We start from the raw sequence: 21,544 nt of genomic DNA, 5'->3' as shown, positions 1-21,544 counted from the left end.
AAAGGAAGAAAGTGAAAACCTAAATGGCAACCCATAACTCTATTTTCCCAGTCAACAAAGTAAAAGTTTAAATGCAGAGAACAACCCCAACTCTCACATATTAATTGTGGAAAGATGTTCCCATGTTGCTGGCAACTCAAATAATAAAAAGTTAACAATTTCCAGCAAATATTATTCCCAAAAATGTAAATAGGTGAAAAGATAGATGATTAGTTTCCATATATCACATGGGATTGAAATAAATGTCTACAGCTACCAACATTATGAAATACTACAGCTAAGCTCTATTGTTGCTTTCAAACCATCTCCATATATATGTTCTTTCCTGCCCCAATATTTAATAGCAGTAAACATATGCTTCTTTATGTTTAGATGAAAAACAAGTTGCATGTCAGTAAAAACTCAGTGGTCTAGACATATTTAAACGTGGTATGTCCAGTCAATCACAATTGCAGAAAGAGAGAAAAATTAGGGGATGGATTATTTCATTGTCCGGACCATTACAATTTAATTCGTCCGTGGTGTCTATATATATACGTATATATCAGGCTTATCAGCTATTAAGTATTGGTTATTGCCTTCATGAAAGTTTTATGCAAAAGTTAATTGTTTTGATTGGCACGTACCTGGTTTAGGTGAGCTTCTTGATTGTTATGTCGCTCTATTTTTGGATACATATAAATGTGATTCTTAAATTATAATGTGAATTATAATTTGAAAATGACTTTCTATCAAGTTTCTATATATCTGTTGTTTACTTAAAAGTTCAAATGCTCATCATTTTCGGGCAACTATAAGTACTAGGTTTAATTGGTTTTCCAAGATTAAACATCATTTTAGCCTGTGTAGACATATCAGTAGTTTTGTTGATGCATGTTTCTTGAACAAATATTAGCTTAAATTGGCCATTTTTTAAATTTTAGAAATGGATCCAAAATTTGAGTCATACTTAAAAATAAGCTGGGATAATATTTAGATAGATTTCGAGAGACACTATTTTTTATATGCAAAAAACAAGTGATCATTTAATACAAAAAAAAGTAGACTTTATTGAATTTTGAGAGAGGGGGCTAGTATCTTATTAAAGTCTAAATTATTATGGGAAAATAATAGACATTTCAAAAATTAATTAAATAAGCAAAGGAAAACGTCAACTATTCATAAATTTCGTCCATTCAAGTATTCACACTATTTAATTTAAGACATGTGAAGAAGAATGAAAGAAAATATACACTAAACAATTTCCATATGGATCAAATATCTATTTAAAAATTCAAATTTCCACAACTTAATAAGGTTAGCTAGGAGGCTATTTTTATTTATAAAAGCATTTACTTCCACCCATAACTATTTTTCATGTTTTTGCCGTGAATTGGTTGAACAATAAAATTTATGTTTACTTCAGCCCCGTTGGTGCATTCATATCTCATGCATTTAATTATTTTTACGCATCTTACCTACTCTTCTTCAACACACTCAATTTTCTGTTGTCACAACTTGAGAAATTCAATTAAAGTTTGTGCTATTATTTAGAAGCCTTTTCAAGTAACTGGTACATTGTGGTAGATAAAATAGAAGTATATGCATAGTGACGTTGTAGACATGATGTACGTGTGTTTAATTGATAGTGCAAACTATTATTTCATAATCATGTTGTATTATACTATATCTCTCCGTCCATAACTAATTGACACAACTTTCTTTTTTTTGTCAATCCACGATTAATTGACTCTTTTACTTTAGACTGCGGTTGGTAATGAACATTATTCCACTAACTTTTTTCATCTAGTTTCTAGTACAATACTAAATTTCTTAAAATCCAAGACAAGTCAAACGGTGTTAAGTAATGGTAGATGACAGAGTATTATTTGTCACATAATTTGCTAGGTTTCGAGTACCCTTTGTACTTCGCTAAATTTTTAAGCTTATTTTTCTGACTGTGTTAGCCTATGATCAATAGTATCTATTACGATGAATTAGTATACTTTTTTATAATTAAAATGTAGCATACACGTACTACTATTACTTCTATAGTTCTATTAATTCGGCTAGGAATACTACAGTATAAAATATTAATTAGGTTATTTATTTGTCATTTATTCCACACGTCTTATTTATTAATAAATGAACCCTATCTTTACCCTATGCTGGTAGGTAAAAGGTGTGAGATCAATGCATCATTCACTTATTCGAAATTTTACACTTTACACTATATACGTTTCCCACTCTTTAATATTAGTAGAGTATTATTAGTTAATTATTTAAGAAACACATGGTTTCTTTTTGTCTTTTGTCTCCTATTTTGTAGGAAACAAAATATTTTCTTAAACAAAAACAACCCCATTTCTCATAAAAAGGCAAAAAAAGAGATTAATGTTGTGTGAAAAAGAAACTACAACTCTCAGAAAAAAATGCGTAAATAGATAATTTCATCCCCATTTTATACAACCAACAAATGAAGTTAGTACAAAATCTAAATCTCCATAAAAAAATTGAAAAAAATAAAAATAAAATTCCGTACATACCGCCTAATCTCCCCACCGGCAAAAAGACTTCACCGGCATTAACCATCCCAAAAAATAAATAGTTAATATTAAAAAAAAAAAACTTCTCCCGCAGCGGCTATCGGCGCTTGTGAATTTACCGATATGACCTCAGAATAGATCCACAGAAGGTGCAGATGATAGCTCTCCACGTTTTCCAGTAGAAGGGGACGTGGCAGAATCTGGTGGCGGTCTTCATGTCCGCCACGCTCGCTCCGCCGCCGCACCGCGAGCATATTCCGGCTGCCGGCTTGTGCTGCCGCACCTTTCGCGTCTGATCAACCAGGAAGCAGAAGCAAACCATTTTTCTTTTTTTTTTGGTGGTTTTTTTCCAATTAGGGTTTTCACTGTGGGTTTTATTTTTTTTTGAGTGATGAATTTAGTGAAGATTTGAGGACTATTTATAGGCGCGGGTGAGGGGTTGTGGGTGTGCAGCTGGCACTGATGATTGTACGTTGACCTTTTGCTCTAATTTGAGGCTTTTCTTACTACTATTATTTTGGTTATTTTGATCAGTTAGTATTTTAATAATATTTTTTTTCTGTTGCGTTATTAATTACACTGGTGTGTATGGTTGGATACCGAGTTCCCAACAGTTTAAACAAATTTTGAAATTTATTACTGTTGGTATTTTAATAATTTTATTTTTTTTTGGAAATTTTAAAAATGTGTTTTTGTAATTATCTACCTAAGTTATTCTTTAAATAATGTTTTTGCTTGATGCTATGGGTTGCATTAGTTTGATCTAATTATAAGTAGTTTCATCAGCTTCTTGCTTTTGATCACTTTTGAAGTGGATTATCTCAAAGGTACAATATACTAATTGGATTAGTATATAGCTAGAGGGCACTTTTAGTGAAGTTATTATAAAAAAAGTAATCTTTTAAGGATGCAAAAATCGAGACACAATTACTTATATTAGAATTTTTTTAAAAATAACAATAATTTAAAATGCAAAAGAAAACATCTCTAAATTATGTTTATATTAACTTAATCTTTTGCTTTCTTAACGCTTCCATTTGTGTACTCTAATTTTAGTTGGGATATTACCAATAAGTACGTTTTTTGGAGCGTTAGTGATACATTTAAAAACACAAATTAACATCCTTAATTGCATTAAAAAGTACCTTTAACGTTGTTTTTTTGTTGCAGTGATAGACTAAGGTCAAAGAATACCTAATTATGCTTACAAATCAGTATTAGTGACTACTTAGTACTGAGCATTAATTAATAAAAAATTAAAGTGATATTTAATCATATAGATATTAAATATCACAATTAAAAATGATATGTAGTGGAGTACGTATATTTTATGTGTTTAAGCAAATGCATACTGTATTTAATACCAGGTATATAGTTATTATCATTGGAGGACCGAGGACCAGTATATAATTAATTATATTATTCAAATACTGGTTGGATTATTAATGGGGATCTTAGACAGTTAATTTGTTCAGAAATATTTGACCATTAATTAATATTAATGTATAATTCGTTTAGTTAATAGAGCGTGTATAATGGAGTATGAGCCTAAATCATTATACTCCTATATAGTATTTCCCAAAAGAGAATTAATAAAAGATAATTAAATCATTTGACCAAAAACATTTTTATTGTCCCGTGGCGCCACTTTGGCTTCATGTATTACTGTTTTGCAACATAATTGATGAATTAAAGACTGGATTTACTAGTTTAAACGTTAATCGTTATTAATTAAGATCAGTATTAAAACATATATTTTTTTAATTAGCGTTCTATATATGTGTGTAAATAGATGTGCATAATTAAATTTTGTTATTTTCTGTAGTACTTAATATGTTACTTTTATTATTAGTGGCCAACAGTTTGCTAGAAGCAGCAATCAGAATACCGTTGGGAGTTATCAATTTCATTTCTTATTAATAGTAGTAGTATTTTTTTTTTCTGTGGGTGTAAAACATCGTCCCCTTCAGCTGCCTAGCTAGCTCGTATCTCAAAGAAGTATTTTTTTATTTAAATCATAAATAATATCAGTGGACAATTTTTTTTCTGAGATACATAATCAACGAACTCATGGTAAAAAAGATCTCCCAATTAACAAACCCCACTCTTATATAGACCGGTACCGATATCATTAATTATTGTACAATGAAGCATTTAAATTGTTATCAAAATAAAGGATAGAAGATCAAATTGAGATTGCAAGTCCACCGAAATAATTATTTCATCTCACATTTAATTAATTAATACTACTATATAGTTTTGTCGATGACTAGCTAGGGCCTCTTTTGTCTTCACTATTTTGTGTTACGATTTATGGTTTTGTTTAACTGGGACCTTTCCATAAACCCTAATGTTTCTTTCATATTTCTCGTGTTTAATACTTTCTCCGTATTGAAAAAATAAAAATATGTGAAACGGCACGAGTTTTAATGTACAATTAGTAAAATAAGAGAAAAATTGATAAAGTAAGAGGGAGGAAAAACAAATGAGTAAAGTAAGAGAGAGGAAGAGAAAAATAGTAAAAGTAGAATTAGTGGATTGTGTGTTCATGTCTTAAAATAGAAAGATTCTAAAGTTTCCACAAGAGGTATAGTTTTCTTAATGATAGATTTTATTCTATTTAGTTAATAGTAAATAAGTTTGGCAGTCTTGATCATATAATAATAGTAATAAATTTGGATTAAATGGTTGGGGGATAACAGCTATGTGAAAGTGAAGTGATGGAGGGGACAAACATTGGCAGCAGCCAATTGCTGATGTTGCAGCCTATTTTTGTTGAACTGGAATATGGGTGTCAATCTACAACATTTGGGCCCACACCCCATTTAATTTGATGCTCTATAGTATTACTCGTATTTTTCATTCTTAATTTCTTTTGTTTCATACCAATATTTACTAAAATATTCTTACATAATTTCAGAAGGTAGTTCGAAAATTAGATGCATGTACAAGGAAAATAAAAGGAACCGATAATTGATTAAGAAAGGTTGGAATATTTAATTTTTAAAACTAATAATTCGATCCCTAATTAGATTCCAAGAACATAGATGGACTATGTGACACATTTAATTAGTGACTACTAATCTTTTATAGAGTTTAAGGAATTAATTATTTAATTTTCTTTTATTAATTGAGGCTTGTTTGAATATCACTTTTAGAATTGTTTGTACAATTATGCTGTCGTATAAACTTTAGTTTTTTTTTAAAATCATGTCGGGTTATATCAATACCAATTTGATCATGTTACTATTATGTGCGTGTTACATTTGTGTTATATTTGTGTTTATATAATTCATATTATGATTGTGTTTGTGTTAGTTATCATGTAGACCCACCCAATATACAGAATTGTAAGGATATTGTGTCGGGTAAAAACAGCTCACTATTGGAACCGATGTTTTATTTATTTATTTATTTTATGATTATATTGATAAAAATTAGTTGTACTCCACATTTACAAAAAGATAAATAAGGTTAAATAAAGTAAATTAATAAGCTTTGATCGTTTTCAAATTTGGGCCTTATTTTAAAAGCCCAATTAAAAATAGCGAAGTAAGTCTCCTTTTTCTTCTTTCATTTGTCATATTGTTTCAAAATTTCTCTCCCTCTCTAATGAAACTCTTCTTCAAACGCCATTGCACATCTCTGGCTCACGCACACAACTCGCAGTGCCTTCCATCACCATCACAGCTCATCCACGTCTGCAAATCGGCCCCGCTCTCCGAAGCAATCAAGCTTCTGACCTCGATAAACTCCTCAATTCCCCTAAAAAATGCCGTTTCGAAGCCGATTCTGTACGCCACAATCGTGCATTCCTGCACGCGATCGCTCCACCTCTCCGCAGGCGTGCAGCTCCATTGCCACCTCATCAAGTCCGGCCTCGAAGCCGACCGCTTCGTCGGAAACAGCCTGCTCGCTCTCTACTTCAAGCTCGGCTCCGATTTCAACGAAACTCACAAATTATTCGACGGATTGCGCTACAAGGACGTCGTATCATGGAGCTCGATGATATCCGGCTACATTCGCGCGGGAAAATCGTGGAAATCGATTGAATTGTATCTGGAAATGCTGGATGCTGGAATTGAGCCGAATGCTTTCACTCTCTCCGCAGTGATCAAGGCGTGTTCGGCGATTAATGGATTTAGATTGGGGAAAAGCTTGCACGGAGCTGTGGTGAGGTGTGGTTTCGGGGGAAATGAAGTTATCTCGGCTGCTCTGATTGATATGTATGGGAGAAATGGGGAATCGAGCGCCTCACGCCAACTGTTCGACGAAATGCCTGAACCTGATTCCGTTTGCTGCACCTCTGTGATCTCTGCCTTAACGAGATCCGATTTGTATCTCGAGGCTCTGAGTATGTTCAATTTGATGCATAGGAAGTTTGGTTTCATGCCGGACTGTTTCACTTTTGGGAGTGCCCTAACAGCTTTGGGGAATTTGGAGAGGTTGAAGCAGGGTAGAGAAATTCACGCATTGGCCGCGACGGGTGGTTTCGTGACTGATGTTTTCGTAGGTAGTAGTTTAGTAGACATGTATGCGAAATGTGGGATGCTTGAGGATTCACGCCGTGTTATTGATGGAATGCCATTGAAAAACTCTGTTTCTTGGTGTGCTCTGCTTGGGGGCTATTGCAGGAAGGGTGAATTCGGTGTTGTTGTCGACGTGTTTAGAGGGATAGAGAAGGATCTTTACAGCTTTGGGACTGTCATCCGTGCCTGTGCTGGCTTGGCTGCTGAGAAGCTCGGGATGGAGGTGCATTGCCAGTATTTGAGGCGAGGCGGATGGAGAGATGTTGTTGTGGAGTCGGCCCTCGTTGATTTGTATGCCAAATGTGGCCGAGTTGATTATGGTTATAGGGTTTTCTTGAAGATGGAGGTGAAGAATATGATCACTTGGAACTCAATGATCGGTGGCTTTGCTCAGAATGGAAGAGGAAAAGAAGCTGTTGGGATTTTCGATCAGATGATTAGAGAAGGTGTTAAGCCTGATAACATAAGCTTCATTGAGGTTCTGTTTGCTTGCAGCCACAGTGGCTTGGTTGGCGAGGGGCGGAGGTGCTTCGTCTCGATGCGCAATGACTATGGGATGAAGCCGGAGATTGAGCACTACAGTTGTATGGTTGATCTATTGGGGCGTGCAGCAGAAATAGAGGAAGCTGAGGGTTTGATTGTGGAATCAGAGTTTGAGAGTGACCCTACGCTCTGGACTGCTTTGCTCGGGGCTTGTGCCACCACAACGAGCCCTGGTGTTGCAGAGCGCGTTGCGAAGAAGGTGATCGGATTGAAGCCGGATTGTCACCAAAGTTATGTGCACTTGGCTAATGCGTATAGGAGTGTTGGAAGGTGGCAAGAGTCTCATGAGATTTGGAAGCAAATGAAGGAGAGAGGTGTGAAAAAATTGCCAGGAATGAGTTGGATTGATAGAACTAGAAGTAGCTCAAATCCATCCATTACTGTGTGAAGTTTGTGTATGAATAGAGAGATAAATGAATTTTATTTTTTCTTTGGCTTCTTTTAATTATTAGTTGTAGTTCCTATATCTTGTTGAAACTAGCTAGGGCTTTAGACGACGACATTTTTACAGTCTGTACATGCAATTGTTTCCGTACATTTTTGTTTTGCACTGAATTCCTATGCTAATTCTCTACTTTAAGTTGAGTTCAACATTACATGCATGATCAAAGTGCCTCACATAAACACTACTCTACATGAATCTAAAGAAATGAAATCGATTGCTGTTCACTTGTCCTTTCTTCACATAATATTGAAGGCTCTAAAATTGGATTTTTCAGAAAGTTTCTAATAGATAGAAGTGAAGGGTTAGGGCAGTAATTCGAGTATAACATGATCAAATTGCCAGAGTTGAGTGTCAAGAAGCATATAACAAGCAGATTTAGGTTTCAAGTGTTAAAACAAGAGTTACAGAAGAAAATGAGGAACGGCATCTAAAGATACTAACTCATGTCCCTCCCTCATGCAATTCGTACATCAGCCATCTCTTGCTCCACCGTGGTGGGTTCAATGGGATAGTATGAATAGTGCATCTCTCCGACATCATCACCAGAGAGCTTCTTCCATCCACCTGGGCCGACATGGTATACTGCAACAAAATCCAAGTTAAAACAGGAAAAAGAAACGAATATTACATCACAGTAAGGGAGTAGAAACACAAGCAGGGAATTTACCGCTGGCAACACCACCACTGGCTCCATCACGGAATGTGGCATGATAGATTGCTCTTCTAGCCAGCTCAGCGGCATCCTCAACGGACAGATCAAAGCTGTATCTGTAACACGAGCCAGGAAGTTATCTATAGCTAAAACTAAAGGGTAGTCATTATGTACACATGGCTTTCAAAATTCAAATCCCATGTTTTTGAAAATTTATTTCATCAAGAAAACACGCATATATCCTGATAAGCATACATGGGCGAGTAAGGTCTAAGAGTATGCAGAAATATTAAACCAAAGATAACATCCATGAAATTTCAAGCAGCTGCTATCAGATGTTTCTTTGGCATCACCCAAAAACAATAACATATGAAAGGAAATATGAGACGTTGATAAGAGAGTGAGAGTGTGAATGTGAACTCACCCACTGTCCAAAACACCATAAGCATATGGAGAACCAGACCCAACTGAGAATCTGGTGCCTTTAAGCCGACCACCTTCGCTGTCAACATAATAAAGGCCAGCGCCCTACCCAAAAAGCAGAAGTTTAGGTGCTATCTATTGAATCAGAACAGCTTTGGAAAATTCAGCATTACCGATTCATCATAGCCAGCTATCATAGTTCCAACAGACAAACCCATTCCTCGATAGGAATACAGGATGTTCGCCAACAATTTTGAAGCTCCGGCAACGGAAATTCTTCTCTTATTTGCCAATTCATGTAAACGACACTGAAACATGGAAGTGAATTACTAACTTTCAAACACTCATTAGAAATACTACTGAAAAAAATAGCCTTTCTACATAAAAGCGATACACACACACACACTCGAGGGTGAAATTGTCTGCCAGTGCCGTATAGAATCAATAAGCTAGACAAGAAGCAGTCTTCGAAAGGATAAGCAGATTATATCAAATTATTTTCTCAACCACTGAAATAATTTCTTCAAACTGTTTACATCTCTGTGTTTTAAGCTCAAATAGAGTAGTGTGTGTGTGTGTGTAGGTAGGGGGCGGGAGGCAACCAATATAGGAGTATGTCCATAATGCTGCCTTAAGCTATCTAGGTTTGGAACGAGTATCCAATGCACCTCCTAGTGGGATAATGCAGAGCACACAAAGGGAATATGCAAGACTCACGGCCATTGTACCAAGCATGTATGGATTGACTCACCTTAATTCCGAGATTTCTGTGCCAGAACTGGCAGTCAGCAGCTCCTCCGGCCATTGTACCAAGCATGTATGGATTGATTTCTATAATTTTCTTGACAGATTGTGATGCTGCAAGGTACAGATTAATCTTATACAGCTATACAAGCAGTTTCAGAACTCATATAACATTGATCAAAGAAACAAAGTAATAAGTAATAAACTGAAAGAGTACATATTCATGTAAAAGTGGAAGTTTCACTATGTACTCCCTCCGTTTCACTCAATATGTCCATCTTTCCTTTTCAGTTTTTCCCAATCAAGATATCCACTTTCCATATTTGGAAACAAATTTCTCCTCTTTAGCAAATGAATCGAATTGTGATCTGTTGTTTTGGAAGTTTCATTCTATATAAAAAAGGGAATTCACAACTTAGTGTTTCAATGCAGCAAGTTGAGTTCATTTTTCTCTTACTTGTCTGAACTTTGGAGGAAAAAATTTAGGACTTAGGAGCTGTGCTTTTCAAATAACTTCACAAAAAATGAATTATAGTCAGACAAACTCCTATTGCTGCCTATTGTTTGGAGCATTGCTGAGCTAATAACCCTGCTTGTTTGCTTGTTGTGTATCAATGTTCATCTGAAGAGGAAGTTGAGGACTCAAGACTTTTCTAATCGTGTCGGAGCAACCAATCAGTTTCAGCTACCGTGGCTTTCAGTTAAAGACCATTAACTTTTTAGAGTTACTAGGAACCGGTGATGAAACTTATGGTGTATTTGCAGATAGACAGATAGATATCAGAGATGTGTTGCTGAGATCAATGACTTTTGAAATTCATGAGGTGGATTTGCAAGCATGTACAAGGGAAGCCTAAGCAAAGACCTTTGATCGGGGTGAAGTAACTGGACATAACTATGCGTCATTGGGAACAGTAGTTTGTTACAAAAGCGAACACCATTAGCTCAATGCATCACATGAACTTGGTTCGATAGTGGAGATATTGCTCGGAGGGGGTTCCATTATCTACTACCCTAGGCAAATTTCATTAATCTAACTAACATCATCCCACGAAGAAAGTCTTTCCAACAGTCATCATATATGTTTATACCACTTGAAGATAAAACCAACACCAAAGGTGAAAAGCCCCAATACTACATTAAGAATAAGCAAGGCCTTACAAATATATCCTCCCATGCTGGCACGGGAATCAGCAGCCACCATGACACCGTGTTTGAATATAAAAGCCAGAGTTGTCGTTCCCTTTGCCGGCTTCACCATCTGTACCGCTGCTTTCTGAAACCCATCAAACTGAAGAAAAACACATAAAAAACAATTTAATCAATCTATTAGACTCTGAGAAGATAATATCCCCAAAAAAATCCAAAAAAGGGAAACATAACAAATTGAAGCTCACATCAACAGTGACGGGAAGTTTAAACGACGGTGCAGCCAAAATCTCGTCATCCAAATCCTCGGCATTTCCCTTAACCGGCAAGGAGGGATCAAGCCCACTGAAATCGATCTTCATCATGTTTCACTTCACAAAAACACAAAATAATCAATATATCCAGATTTATACAGAGCAAAAAATACTATCTACGGCACAAGAGTAAAGCATTTGAAGGTAAACTCATCATAGTTGTGCAATTGAGTGGATTAAATTAATCAGAGATGGAAATGTTCAAGCATAATAGATCCGATACTAGATGAGTTTAAACCCTACTCGCGATGAATGTTTGATTTTATCGGTTAACAGGAAGAAAATCGAGAGCAGAGATATCAAACCACCTGAATAATGGAAGGAGAATTTGAGTGAGCGATTGTTGAGAAATAATTGAAGAAATTGTTAAGATGAAATCAGCTACGAATTCAGTTGAATATAGAAAACAGAGCTTATTGGGATTTCTTGTGGTACAATATTCAATTGGAATTGATAACAGAAATTGGGCCGGCCCATTAGGATAAGTTGGATCCCATGTTTGAGCCCAACACTCAATACGAGAATAACATGTAAACGAATTCTTGGAATTAGTTAGAGCGAAATCATCCAAAAAATGCATTTTAAATAGAATAGAATTTTCCGTGCATCGCATGAGTGGTACACTAGTTTATATTGTTCGGACATGGACATATTTTATCTATGTTAATATTAGAAATGGGTCACCCACCCTTAAAAATGGGTCACCCACCCTTAAAAGGCCTTATAAGGGGATAAAGAGATAAAATTCATCATCGACTTGGGCCCGCTCTGATACCATATTAGAAATTGACCACTCACCCCTTAAAAAGGCCTTATAAGGGGGAGTGTTATCCACACTTATATAGAGGAGCTAGGATCATCACCAAGTCGATGTGGGACAAGAATTAGGAGTTTTAACAGTTACTAAACAAGTACAATCCGATCAGTTATTATCTCGAGCTTATTAAAATAATAAGAGCTTGTTTGATAACCTAGTAAATGCCCAGAAATAATTATGTATATGTACATTTTTAAATGTTTGGAAGCAACTACACGACAGCAGTGGGATTCGAACCCAAGCTCATTGCAGCAAGATCTGCCCCTCCGTTGCCAACTGCGCTACGCCTCTGCGGGCATCTTGTTTTGATGAACTGATCGTTGGTGTAACGGCCTAAATAGTCAGTGCACATCAAGTAAAAACTCCAAAGATGATCTTGACATATTATTCTTTCCAGTGTTGTGAAAATCGCGCTCGGGGCGCGGGGCGATCAAAGCGAGACTGTAATCGCCCAGATGCAGCGGGGTCGTGCGAGATCCGTGGAGCGACGGTGGAGCGCGCCTGGGTCTCCGTGGAGCGCCTGGGTCGTCTGGGTCGCCGTGGAGCGCATGTGTTTTTTCACATGTAAGTAATTAGAATTTGAATGAGTGACATTCTTATATTTTAACATATTATTTTTCTTTTTATTTCCAGATCCATAGTAAAAAGAGGAATCGTCAAGCACAACAACGATTGAACGATTTGGTATTTGTGAAATATAATAGAGCGCTCGAACGAAGATTCAAGATTAGTGACACCACCGATCCTATTCTATTGAGTGATATTGATGAAAGTAACGAATGGTTACTTGGTAGGATGCAGGATGAGGATAATGATCTTGATGATTTGGTGTTTGATGATGATGATCTTCGTTGGATGGACGTTGGTAGAGCTTCTGGAGCGTCGGAAGCAGTGTACCATACTATAGGTAGCACAAGCACAAGAGAACAAGCCTCAAGCTCTATGCGTGCTTATACTCTTGTGGATAATGAAGATGACAGTAAAGATATTAATTTGGTTGTATCCGATGAAGGACCTCTGAGTGATGATGATATTATTTAGTTAATTATTTTATGTTTTGCAACTTTTTTTTGGAACTTTGATGATTTTTTATAATAAAATTCAGTTATTTAGTTATGTTATGTTGTTTAAAAATTTATATTTTTCGTCTAATCTTCTTTTTTTTAATATGGAGTAATGATGTATGTAGATTTATTTGATGTGATAAACATTCAAGCAATAAACGTATAAAAGAGACACAAGTATAATCATCATTCGGCTATTCTGGCGCCCCGATTTGTGGGTCTCTCGCCCCGTCGCCCCGCGACCCGGGGCGCCCCGGGACCCTAACAACACTGATTCTTTCTATGAATTTCTTGTTTATACAACTCACTATAATTTACTCAGGGGCCTAAGCTTTGCTCTTGCATTTGTGTTTCTGTTCTTTGATTTTTTTTAATCTATGGTGAGATTCTTGATCAACCAAATGTCATTGTCAGTTTTATAGGTTTTATCTTTTGAGTTTCATGTATAAGCTTATCTTTGATTAAGCTCTAATTAGATTCCTTGTGTTTATCTTTCTTAGAGCGTCAGTATAAGTTGAATACAATGCGGCGGCCAATTGTGAAGAGAGACTATGACCTCTCTACTAAAAAAGGTTGAATAATCCTATATATTGTTTTAATTTTGATTTTGTTCGTTTTATTTTGAAAAAGAAAGTACTAAATTTTGAATTTGTTAATGTTTCCCCAGATTGGTCTTGGTTTCTGGTGATTGAGAAACATGCTGTTTTAACTGAAGTGAGGGGTTTTGATGATCCACATATTGATAAAACAAGATGTTTGCAGGTACGTTTTTCTGTAATGTCAAATTTAATACTATAATTACAACAGGTTTTAGTTAAAATTGTATAATTATTTGAGTTTTTTTGTGTGCTTTAGATCATCAAAAAGCTTCTGTATCTTCTCAATCAGGGCGAAATATTCACAAAGGTCTCTCTCAACTTTGGTATTTGACTTAGTTTCATTTTGTTGTTGGGCAGTTAAGATTCATGAAACTCGAGAATATTTTATGATTGTGTTACATATCTATCTGCACATGATATTCCAACCGAGTAGTGGTTTTCAATTTTCACATATTCATGTTTTAAGATTGGATATTATTTGACTTTTAGTGTAATATGTTATTTAGAGTGAAGCTGCAGCTATACTTTCTTCTGCGGTTAATCTATATCATTTTGAAGATGTTCATTTGAGAAGAATGTTTCACCTAATTGCAAGGGATCTATGCCCTATTGCAGATGAGGTTCACATTTCTTCTTCTTCTTTTTACATTTACATGTTTCTCTTCTACCTAGTTAGGGGCTAATATATTTTTTATTTTTTGCTAATAAGGTTCCTCTGGTCACTAGTTCGTTACTTGAAGACGTCAACACAGGCAATGTGGCATATCGGGCAACTGCTATCTGTTTGCTTCGTCTTATTACAAATGACACATCCTTAAGCCAAGTTGTGAAATTCCTCGCTAAGACTCTTTGTGACGACAATCCTATGCTTCAAATTGCTTCCCATGTGTGTGCAATCAATCTGGTAAAGGTATTATTACTTCATATTTGAGGAATTACAAAAGTATTTATTACCTAGCTAGTTGAAGTATTTATAGTATTATAATTGTATATTCTTATAGGGAGATCCAAGGATGGCCATCACACTCGATCAAGCATACCCTAGCAGAACTGCTTACCCTGATGGAAGAGATTCATTTCCATGCCACATACCTAGAATTTGTGGTATGAACAAGTTCACTTTTCTTAGTTTGTTGCTCATTTTCATGCCTGTACACACAAATATGCATGTATAGTTGGAACGTCTTGCATCATTAGTGGTGTGGGTTGGTTGGATTTACATGTTACAAGAGCATGCAGATGGGACCAGCACGTCATCGAGGATGCATTTTCTGGAAAACGGAGATACATTATTCTTCTCCTTCTTCTACTTCGTTGTTGGAGTCTTACATTTTGACTCGTTGTATTTTCCAGGTATTGCATTGTTTCTAGTCTTAAAATACTACCTTCGTCCATAAAACGACAAGTTTTACTATTTTGGACCGTCCACAAAAATTAGACTAATTCTAAAAAAATGGAAAGTTTTAAACCAATACAAACTCTACACATCATTTTAAATGTGGACGGAGGTAGTAGTATTGATGGCAGAAGTGCTGATACATATAGATTGAGATATGTAGCAGGTCAATAATATCTTAAACTTGTGATATGTTATACAATCGTCCTTCTAAACTTGTGTACTACTTAGAAGTTGAGATTTATACATATATCAAATATCGACTGCATGATACCGATTTCTAATTCTACCTCTCCTAGTCTAAAAAGTGTAAAACATTGACAAAGAACAAAAAATGCCAAACATGGCAAAGGAAATGCATTCCTCTCAATGCATCAAAAACCAACATCTGTTGATGATGAAATCAAATGGCAGCCAAAAGAGTACAATTTCTGATCTATTACAAAGCTAAAGCACCAAGAACAAAACAGCCAATGAGTCGAAGAATTCAAATGTTGATTTTTTGTGTTACAATGCTGCCATCATAGCCTCCTTCCTCATTTCTGCAGCTTTTCCAGTTCCTCTGAAGTACATATAAACTTGCTGCGCACACGATTTCGACAAGAACGAGCACAGTTTTCAGATACAGACAAGAATCGATAATATTAAACGGAATGTATCAGCAAGTTTCTTACCTGAATCACCCATATGCTGATCAATGTCTCAATGCAGAAGAGTCCAAATCCAACGAAGTAGAATATCTGCACAAAATATGCTTAAATTAACATCTTTGATTTGCATTTTATAGCAAAAATTACTTAAGCAAAAACAGTGCTTTCTTCCATAGTTATTAGAGTTTATTTTTGTGGTAGAAGTGTGCTTCTAAGGGACACCAGAGGAAAGTGAAAATAATGTCAACTGCCTTACCCCAACCAGAGCATTTGCAGTTAAAAGGTCGATTGCAGGCAAGATTCCACTGCCAACAAAAAAATTTGGGCTAATATCAGTCCACAATCTAACAAAAATGTCAAGGAAGAGATCAAATCTTATCACTTTTCACGTTTCTTAAAAAGTGCACTGTTAGAGTCATATTATTTCCTCGTGCATAGTTTATATTTTCTACTGCTGTTGTTAGTGGTTAAAACTAAATATAAAGGCAATTGCAGAAGGAACATATCCGTTGAAGAAAACATACGTCAAGGAATTCCCTTCGAAAATTATTGGGGGAGCAACGCAGGAAAATGCGCAGAAGCCAATATGCAACTGCACAAACAGAATGGTAGAAGTAAATTTATTGAACACCTTAAACTTTAAGCACGATTGGAAATTGTAATAAGCTCACCGAATAAGTTAATAAGAACCACCCGAATTTCAGAGCACTATCTGTCCTGGAAAATACAAAGTATTTTACTAATGCTAAATCAGCAAACTCCCAAAGGAATGCACAAAGAAGAATGTGTAATGTGCAAATGATAACACGATACTGATGTTTTCGCTTATATTAGTTTGTTCAGCAAAGTAAGACCAATGATAAGAAGGTAAAAGGTACTGCAATTAGGCTACATCAGTTATGATACCAATAACTATGCATTTCTCAATAAAGTAGATAAAGAAAAATAGGCCCAAATTTAATACTATATCACAGACTAATTACTAAACTATCAAAAAGATTTTCTTTATAAGAAACTTTCGACCAAGTGACAGATACAAAAGGAAAAATTGAATGTAGAAGGAAATCAGTTGAGAAGAGAGCTCTTTTAGGTACCTCATCGCATGATAAAGAGGACGATACCATAACACATAGGAGCCCGGGACGCCGGCTAGGAAATATATGATAGCAAGAAACAAAATGCTTGGACCTACATGCATGAAAAGTCAGAAACCTGTAACTTCTTTTAAAAACCATATAACTCAAGAAGGCAGAAAGAGTACAATTTCCACCAACCTCCCCCATTGGCCCAAGCTAAGGTGATGGCTACAACATTCCACAAGAGACATATTATTATACCTGCAACCCAATTGTAGTGTATTAAGCAATGATTAAAAAGTAAATTGTCAACCACCCCACACTGGTTAACAAATAATATGAGCCCCTGATGTTTAATCTTTAAGGAAATTGAAATTTTCCGTACCCAAAAATGTGGTGAATGCAACATATTGCAACCTTTGTAGATGGACTGGGATTTCATTTGCAATGTCATGGTGAATTATGGGGAAAATGGCTGGCCAATTTGTTTCCTCAATGACAATTCCAGCTGAAAAATATGTAGAAGAATACAATCAATTTTTGCATAATAGAATGATGATAAGGTATAGATTGCATGAAGGCACAAAATCACCTCGTGAGATGGCATCCTCCCTTCTTTTCAGCTCCTACACAGAACACCACATAGTGAATCGGTTAACATTAGGAAGAATATGAGTGAGATGACAAGGATGCAATTACCGAGATTCAGCTGACAATGTAAATCTCGGCAAGTCAACTATAAAGGACAAACATAGAAAAACGAATATCGAAAAGGGGGCTTCTGATTTACATGGTTCTATATATGCAGGATGTAAATATTCAACAAGGAGATATTAGGAAGGTCAATATATCTCAAATACCAAAAGGCACAAGATATTTAAAAGCAGTTTCATCTTCTGTAAAACTAAAGTGTGGTGGATGTAAGCAAAGATGGGCATTCACAATATCAACTTGAATTAAACTGAGAGGTAACAACTTTAGTAGAGTTCACCTGTTCCTTTTTCTTCAATTCAGCCTCTCTAGCTTGAAGTTCCTGTTCTCTCCTTTTTAAATCCTACAGAGGTTTACAGAAGGGAAAAGAAAGCCTCCATCAACACCTCCTCATAAATTCTTTAAAAAGTTTAACAGATATCAAATATATTGGTATACCATTGAACCACCAAGAGGAATATCAACTGTAGCCCCACGATCGTAGTCAGCAGGTTCATGAGGAAGAGGTGCAAGCTTTGAGTTTGCAGATGAGTTCTGATAATCTCAGAGAGAAAATTCTATGTTAGCAAAAGAAACAAAAATAGTGTAACAACAACAGTAAGTTATAAGCAAATTCCTGCCTGCCTGGTAAGAAGAAACGGAGAAAAGCAAAAATATAGTAGAAAAACTACAAAGTTCCAAAAGAGAGCTTACTGGCATGAAAAATGCGCCCCCACCATAATTTGATTGACCCCTCTCATGATCTTGGTCCTATAACCAGAAGCTCAAATCCATAAGAAAAAAAAAGAACATGGAGTATAAAATAATTAAAACAATGGAGTGAAGGAAAACAAAATTTTCAACAGAGTTGTCATCAGTTCGATTTCAAATATGACCTGAAATTCAACATTATATCCTACGCTACATTTCACAGATTCATCTCACACTAGGTGAAAACTGATAGTTCAACTTTCTCAAAATCAAGCTAGTTGATACGATAAAAGTTTTACTCAAACAAATCAACTTATAAATAATTAAGTTTAAATTCATGATTCTAATGTAAGCAAATGGAGACCTTATCTCCACTAAGAAAATAAGTGGAGTTCTAATATGCTAAAATCTCCTATAGTCCTATGCTACGATTGCGAAAACCATATATATCCACTAAGTTTTCCACCAGGTGCTATCTTCATTTCCATTGTTTTCTGACAATTCATAGCTAAGACAGACCCGTGCATTGATGAATTATGCAGCGCAAACTGCGGAAAACATAAAATTTATGTGAAACACGCAAATGTTTCTTCTTCACCCTCGCATTTCGCCCTTATCATCCTAACTGCTTGAGGAGACCACGCTCTGGCAATAAATTACTACACAACAATAAAAAAATAATCTCACATTATTGGCGGCAAACAATCGCCGACACTTTGCATGATTCGATTTCCAATCCAATCTCATCTCATCGCATTAGAGATCACATTCCATCAATTGTGCAAATAACAAACAATGCATGGAAAGGAATCAACAACATTGAAGCAAATGTGAATTACCGCGAAAGGATTCATTTCTTCATCATCGAACGGGTTGGAATCGTGTCGACGACCAGCCATCGCAACCGTCTATCTCTCTCTGCACCTCAATTTTGATGTATGTGTAAATGTATGTATGAAAAAGCAGGATTTTCACGAATGCAAGCAGATCTGAAGAATGCACACAAAAAATGGTGATTCCGGATTTCTGATCATTTTTGGGGAAAATGCGTGCGAAGGAGATTCGGAGCTGGACTTATGCCGCGAAAATTTATTATATGGGTGAAGAAATTTATTTATAACATTCATATTTGTTTTATAAAAACAGTAAATATTAATGCATGGAGATGCCGTGGATACAGGGATTTTATTGCGTCGCGCATGTAACTATTTAGGGGCGATCTAATTTTGATAATTAAACACTGATTTTGAAATATTAAAAAAAATTAAAATAACTTTGATTGGACAATGAAACTTGTGCTCATACTGTACTTGCACGTGATTACAGCGTGCTCAATGACTAGCAAATAGCAATGTTCGTTCACGCCGGTCCATGCTTAAGACTAGCGACGAGCACGCTGTGTTGATGCTATTTGCGCCAAATAGCCCGAATATTATTGCTAGACATTTAAAAGGATAGTAGTAATTGTTTAAAATTGCTAGAAAGATAGAACCATGTATTGCTAGAAATAGAGGCATTGCAAGAAAAAAAATGAACTTTGCACAAACAATCAAAAAGTTCTCAAACAGAAGTATTATACAACCAAATGAACTATCACAATCCAATAATTAGTTAGGGTTAGCATTCCTCGACTCAATTTCAGCCAAAATTGGACATGGCAAAAATGACTGACATTTAGGGGTGTGGAGAGAGAACACCTTCTCGCACGGACGGCTTCCCCGGTGGAAGAGCCGGATAGACAAGCAGAGCATTCGAGGAGCTCATTGTACCTACATCTTCACCTTCGAGCCGTTTATCCAATGATTGTTCCACGATCCTTACTCCCTGATTTGCAGGGTAAGGTGTGTGTTCTATGCTACTCGTCTTTTGATCTACGTGGAAATTCCGTCTGTATTAGCTGCATTAGGTCCTGCACGACTTGGGACATTGGAGGTTGGAGGGGGGTTTCTCCTACAAACAAAAAGACACGTCATGGAGGAAACGATAGATTGGTGAGCGGCATTTATGTAAGTTGGATAAAATTGCTTAATAACATAGTTATCACTGTCTTATTTGGGAGGGATCAGATCGCGTGACATTGCCGTTTGATACGCTTCATTGCGGGAGAGTTGGGCACAACAAGCATGGTACAAAACCAAAAGGACGAGATGTGGTCCTATCTCGTTGTGGTTACGCTACAGGACACGGAACCCCACCGCAAACACATGATTTTATTAAGTACTAAAATAGAGTAAATTACTACCGAAATACGAATTTGGTCCAGAACATTAACTTTTTGAAAATCAAGTCCTAAACAAATGAAATCGTCGCTGATTCAACAGAGCTATCATTGGAGATGAAAAAGTTAGCATGATCTCTATTAGCACGATGGCCTACACAAGTATGTCGATCCTTCCACTTCCTAACTTCCCACATATCGTCATACGACCTTTGTGTAACTGAAACATCCCACTTACATTCCCTCGCCTTTTCAGCGTCGGTGGTGCTGATGATGTCTGCCCCTGTTACTGTCGTTCCTGCTGGAAATTTGCATACAACATGCCACCTTCTTAATTTGCTCTCGACAACCTTAAACTGTTTTTCATTCCACAAACTCCACATAGTTATAGCAGTCTTCACGTGTAGCTTGGAATCAAATTTTGTTCCCAACACAATCCGATGCGGCTCATTCTCATTCCAATACAAAAGGCTGTGTTCATTACCACCCACATTATCCGATACTCCAGAAGGACGACTTGGTAATTCACGAAAGAATCTAAACCCACTAGGATTGTATTCCGGAAGTGGTTGTTCACCTTGCATAACAGGTTTACATGGTACTATCTCATCATCAGAACTACCACCAATATCATCAGCACCATCACCATCACTGAGATCGGGGTCTGGCTCTGTCTCAGATAGTGGCCTTGGCTCATCAAGCTCATCTGCAACATCTACCTCATCATTCAATCCAACACCAACATCAGCAACATCTACAACATCTACAACATCTCTCTGCTCATTCATACTACGATCAAAGCTCATTTGGTCCACCCTCGCAGATGATCCAATACCACAGTCAAAACTCATTTGTTCAAACCTCGCAGATGATCCAATACCATAATCAACAACTAGTGGGATTTCTGCACTCCTCACCGGTGAATACTCAACAAATAATTCAATACACCCACTTGAATTTTGAGCATTGTTGAACATAAACATTACACTTTCATCATTG

At 36.3% G+C, this 21,544-nt stretch overlaps 4 protein-coding genes across 5 annotated transcripts; 2 read left to right on the top strand and 2 right to left on the bottom strand.

Annotated features, from left to right (window-relative positions):
• The first annotated feature begins 6,122 nt into the window (after nucleotides 1-6,122).
• Nucleotides 6,123-8,027, top strand: LOC121785675 (pentatricopeptide repeat-containing protein At1g03540). The gene has a single exon (XM_042184077.1). It carries the CDS (start codon nucleotides 6,138-6,140, stop codon nucleotides 7,983-7,985), a length of 1,848 nt encoding a protein of 615 aa, XP_042040011.1. The 5' UTR covers nucleotides 6,123-6,137; the 3' UTR covers nucleotides 7,986-8,027.
• A 317-nt stretch (nucleotides 8,028-8,344) lies between these two features.
• LOC121785709 (proteasome subunit beta type-5-like) lies at nucleotides 8,345-11,734 on the bottom strand. Its single transcript, XM_042184120.1, has 8 exons — nucleotides 11,633-11,734; nucleotides 11,259-11,381; nucleotides 11,023-11,152; nucleotides 9,869-9,975; nucleotides 9,291-9,425; nucleotides 9,119-9,222; nucleotides 8,710-8,810; nucleotides 8,345-8,624 (listed from the first exon to the last, which is right to left on the bottom strand). The coding sequence occupies exons 2-8, from the start codon at nucleotides 11,373-11,375 to the stop codon at nucleotides 8,497-8,499; spliced, it is 822 nt and encodes a 273-aa protein (XP_042040054.1). The 5' UTR covers nucleotides 11,376-11,381; nucleotides 11,633-11,734; the 3' UTR covers nucleotides 8,345-8,496.
• A 1,968-nt stretch (nucleotides 11,735-13,702) lies between these two features.
• LOC121787077 (coatomer subunit gamma-like) lies at nucleotides 13,703-15,218 on the top strand. Its single transcript, XM_042185696.1, has 7 exons — nucleotides 13,703-13,777; nucleotides 13,873-13,967; nucleotides 14,061-14,111; nucleotides 14,311-14,424; nucleotides 14,514-14,714; nucleotides 14,806-14,908; nucleotides 15,044-15,218. Exons 1-7 carry the CDS (start codon nucleotides 13,729-13,731, stop codon nucleotides 15,199-15,201), a joined length of 771 nt encoding a protein of 256 aa, XP_042041630.1. The 5' UTR covers nucleotides 13,703-13,728; the 3' UTR covers nucleotides 15,202-15,218.
• A 158-nt stretch (nucleotides 15,219-15,376) lies between these two features.
• LOC121785836 (secretory carrier-associated membrane protein 1-like) lies at nucleotides 15,377-20,375 on the bottom strand. 2 transcript variants are annotated; one of them, XM_042184296.1, is made up of 14 exons: nucleotides 20,000-20,375; nucleotides 19,167-19,245; nucleotides 18,331-18,387; nucleotides 18,076-18,171; nucleotides 17,918-17,980; nucleotides 17,519-17,552; nucleotides 17,312-17,434; nucleotides 17,125-17,187; nucleotides 16,945-17,038; nucleotides 16,522-16,567; nucleotides 16,375-16,442; nucleotides 16,107-16,155; nucleotides 15,875-15,940; nucleotides 15,377-15,782 (listed from the first exon to the last, which is right to left on the bottom strand). In XM_042184296.1, exons 2-14 carry the CDS (start codon nucleotides 19,224-19,226, stop codon nucleotides 15,708-15,710), a joined length of 894 nt encoding a protein of 297 aa, XP_042040230.1. In that variant the 5' UTR covers nucleotides 19,227-19,245; nucleotides 20,000-20,375; the 3' UTR covers nucleotides 15,377-15,707. The 2 variants fall into 2 exon arrangements, with proteins under 2 accessions (XP_042040230.1, XP_042040231.1); XM_042184297.1 differs by having other exon boundaries at nucleotides 20,097-20,375.
• Between the last annotated feature and the right edge of the window lie 1,169 nt (nucleotides 20,376-21,544).

The sequence above is a fragment of the Salvia splendens genome, chromosome 22, assembly GCF_004379255.2.
Source record: "Salvia splendens isolate huo1 chromosome 22, SspV2, whole genome shotgun sequence".
NCBI classification, from domain to species: Eukaryota; Viridiplantae; Streptophyta; class Magnoliopsida; order Lamiales; family Lamiaceae; genus Salvia; species Salvia splendens.
Note: the sequence above shows the minus strand (reverse complement) of the source record. Positions and strands in the feature narration are given on the sequence as shown.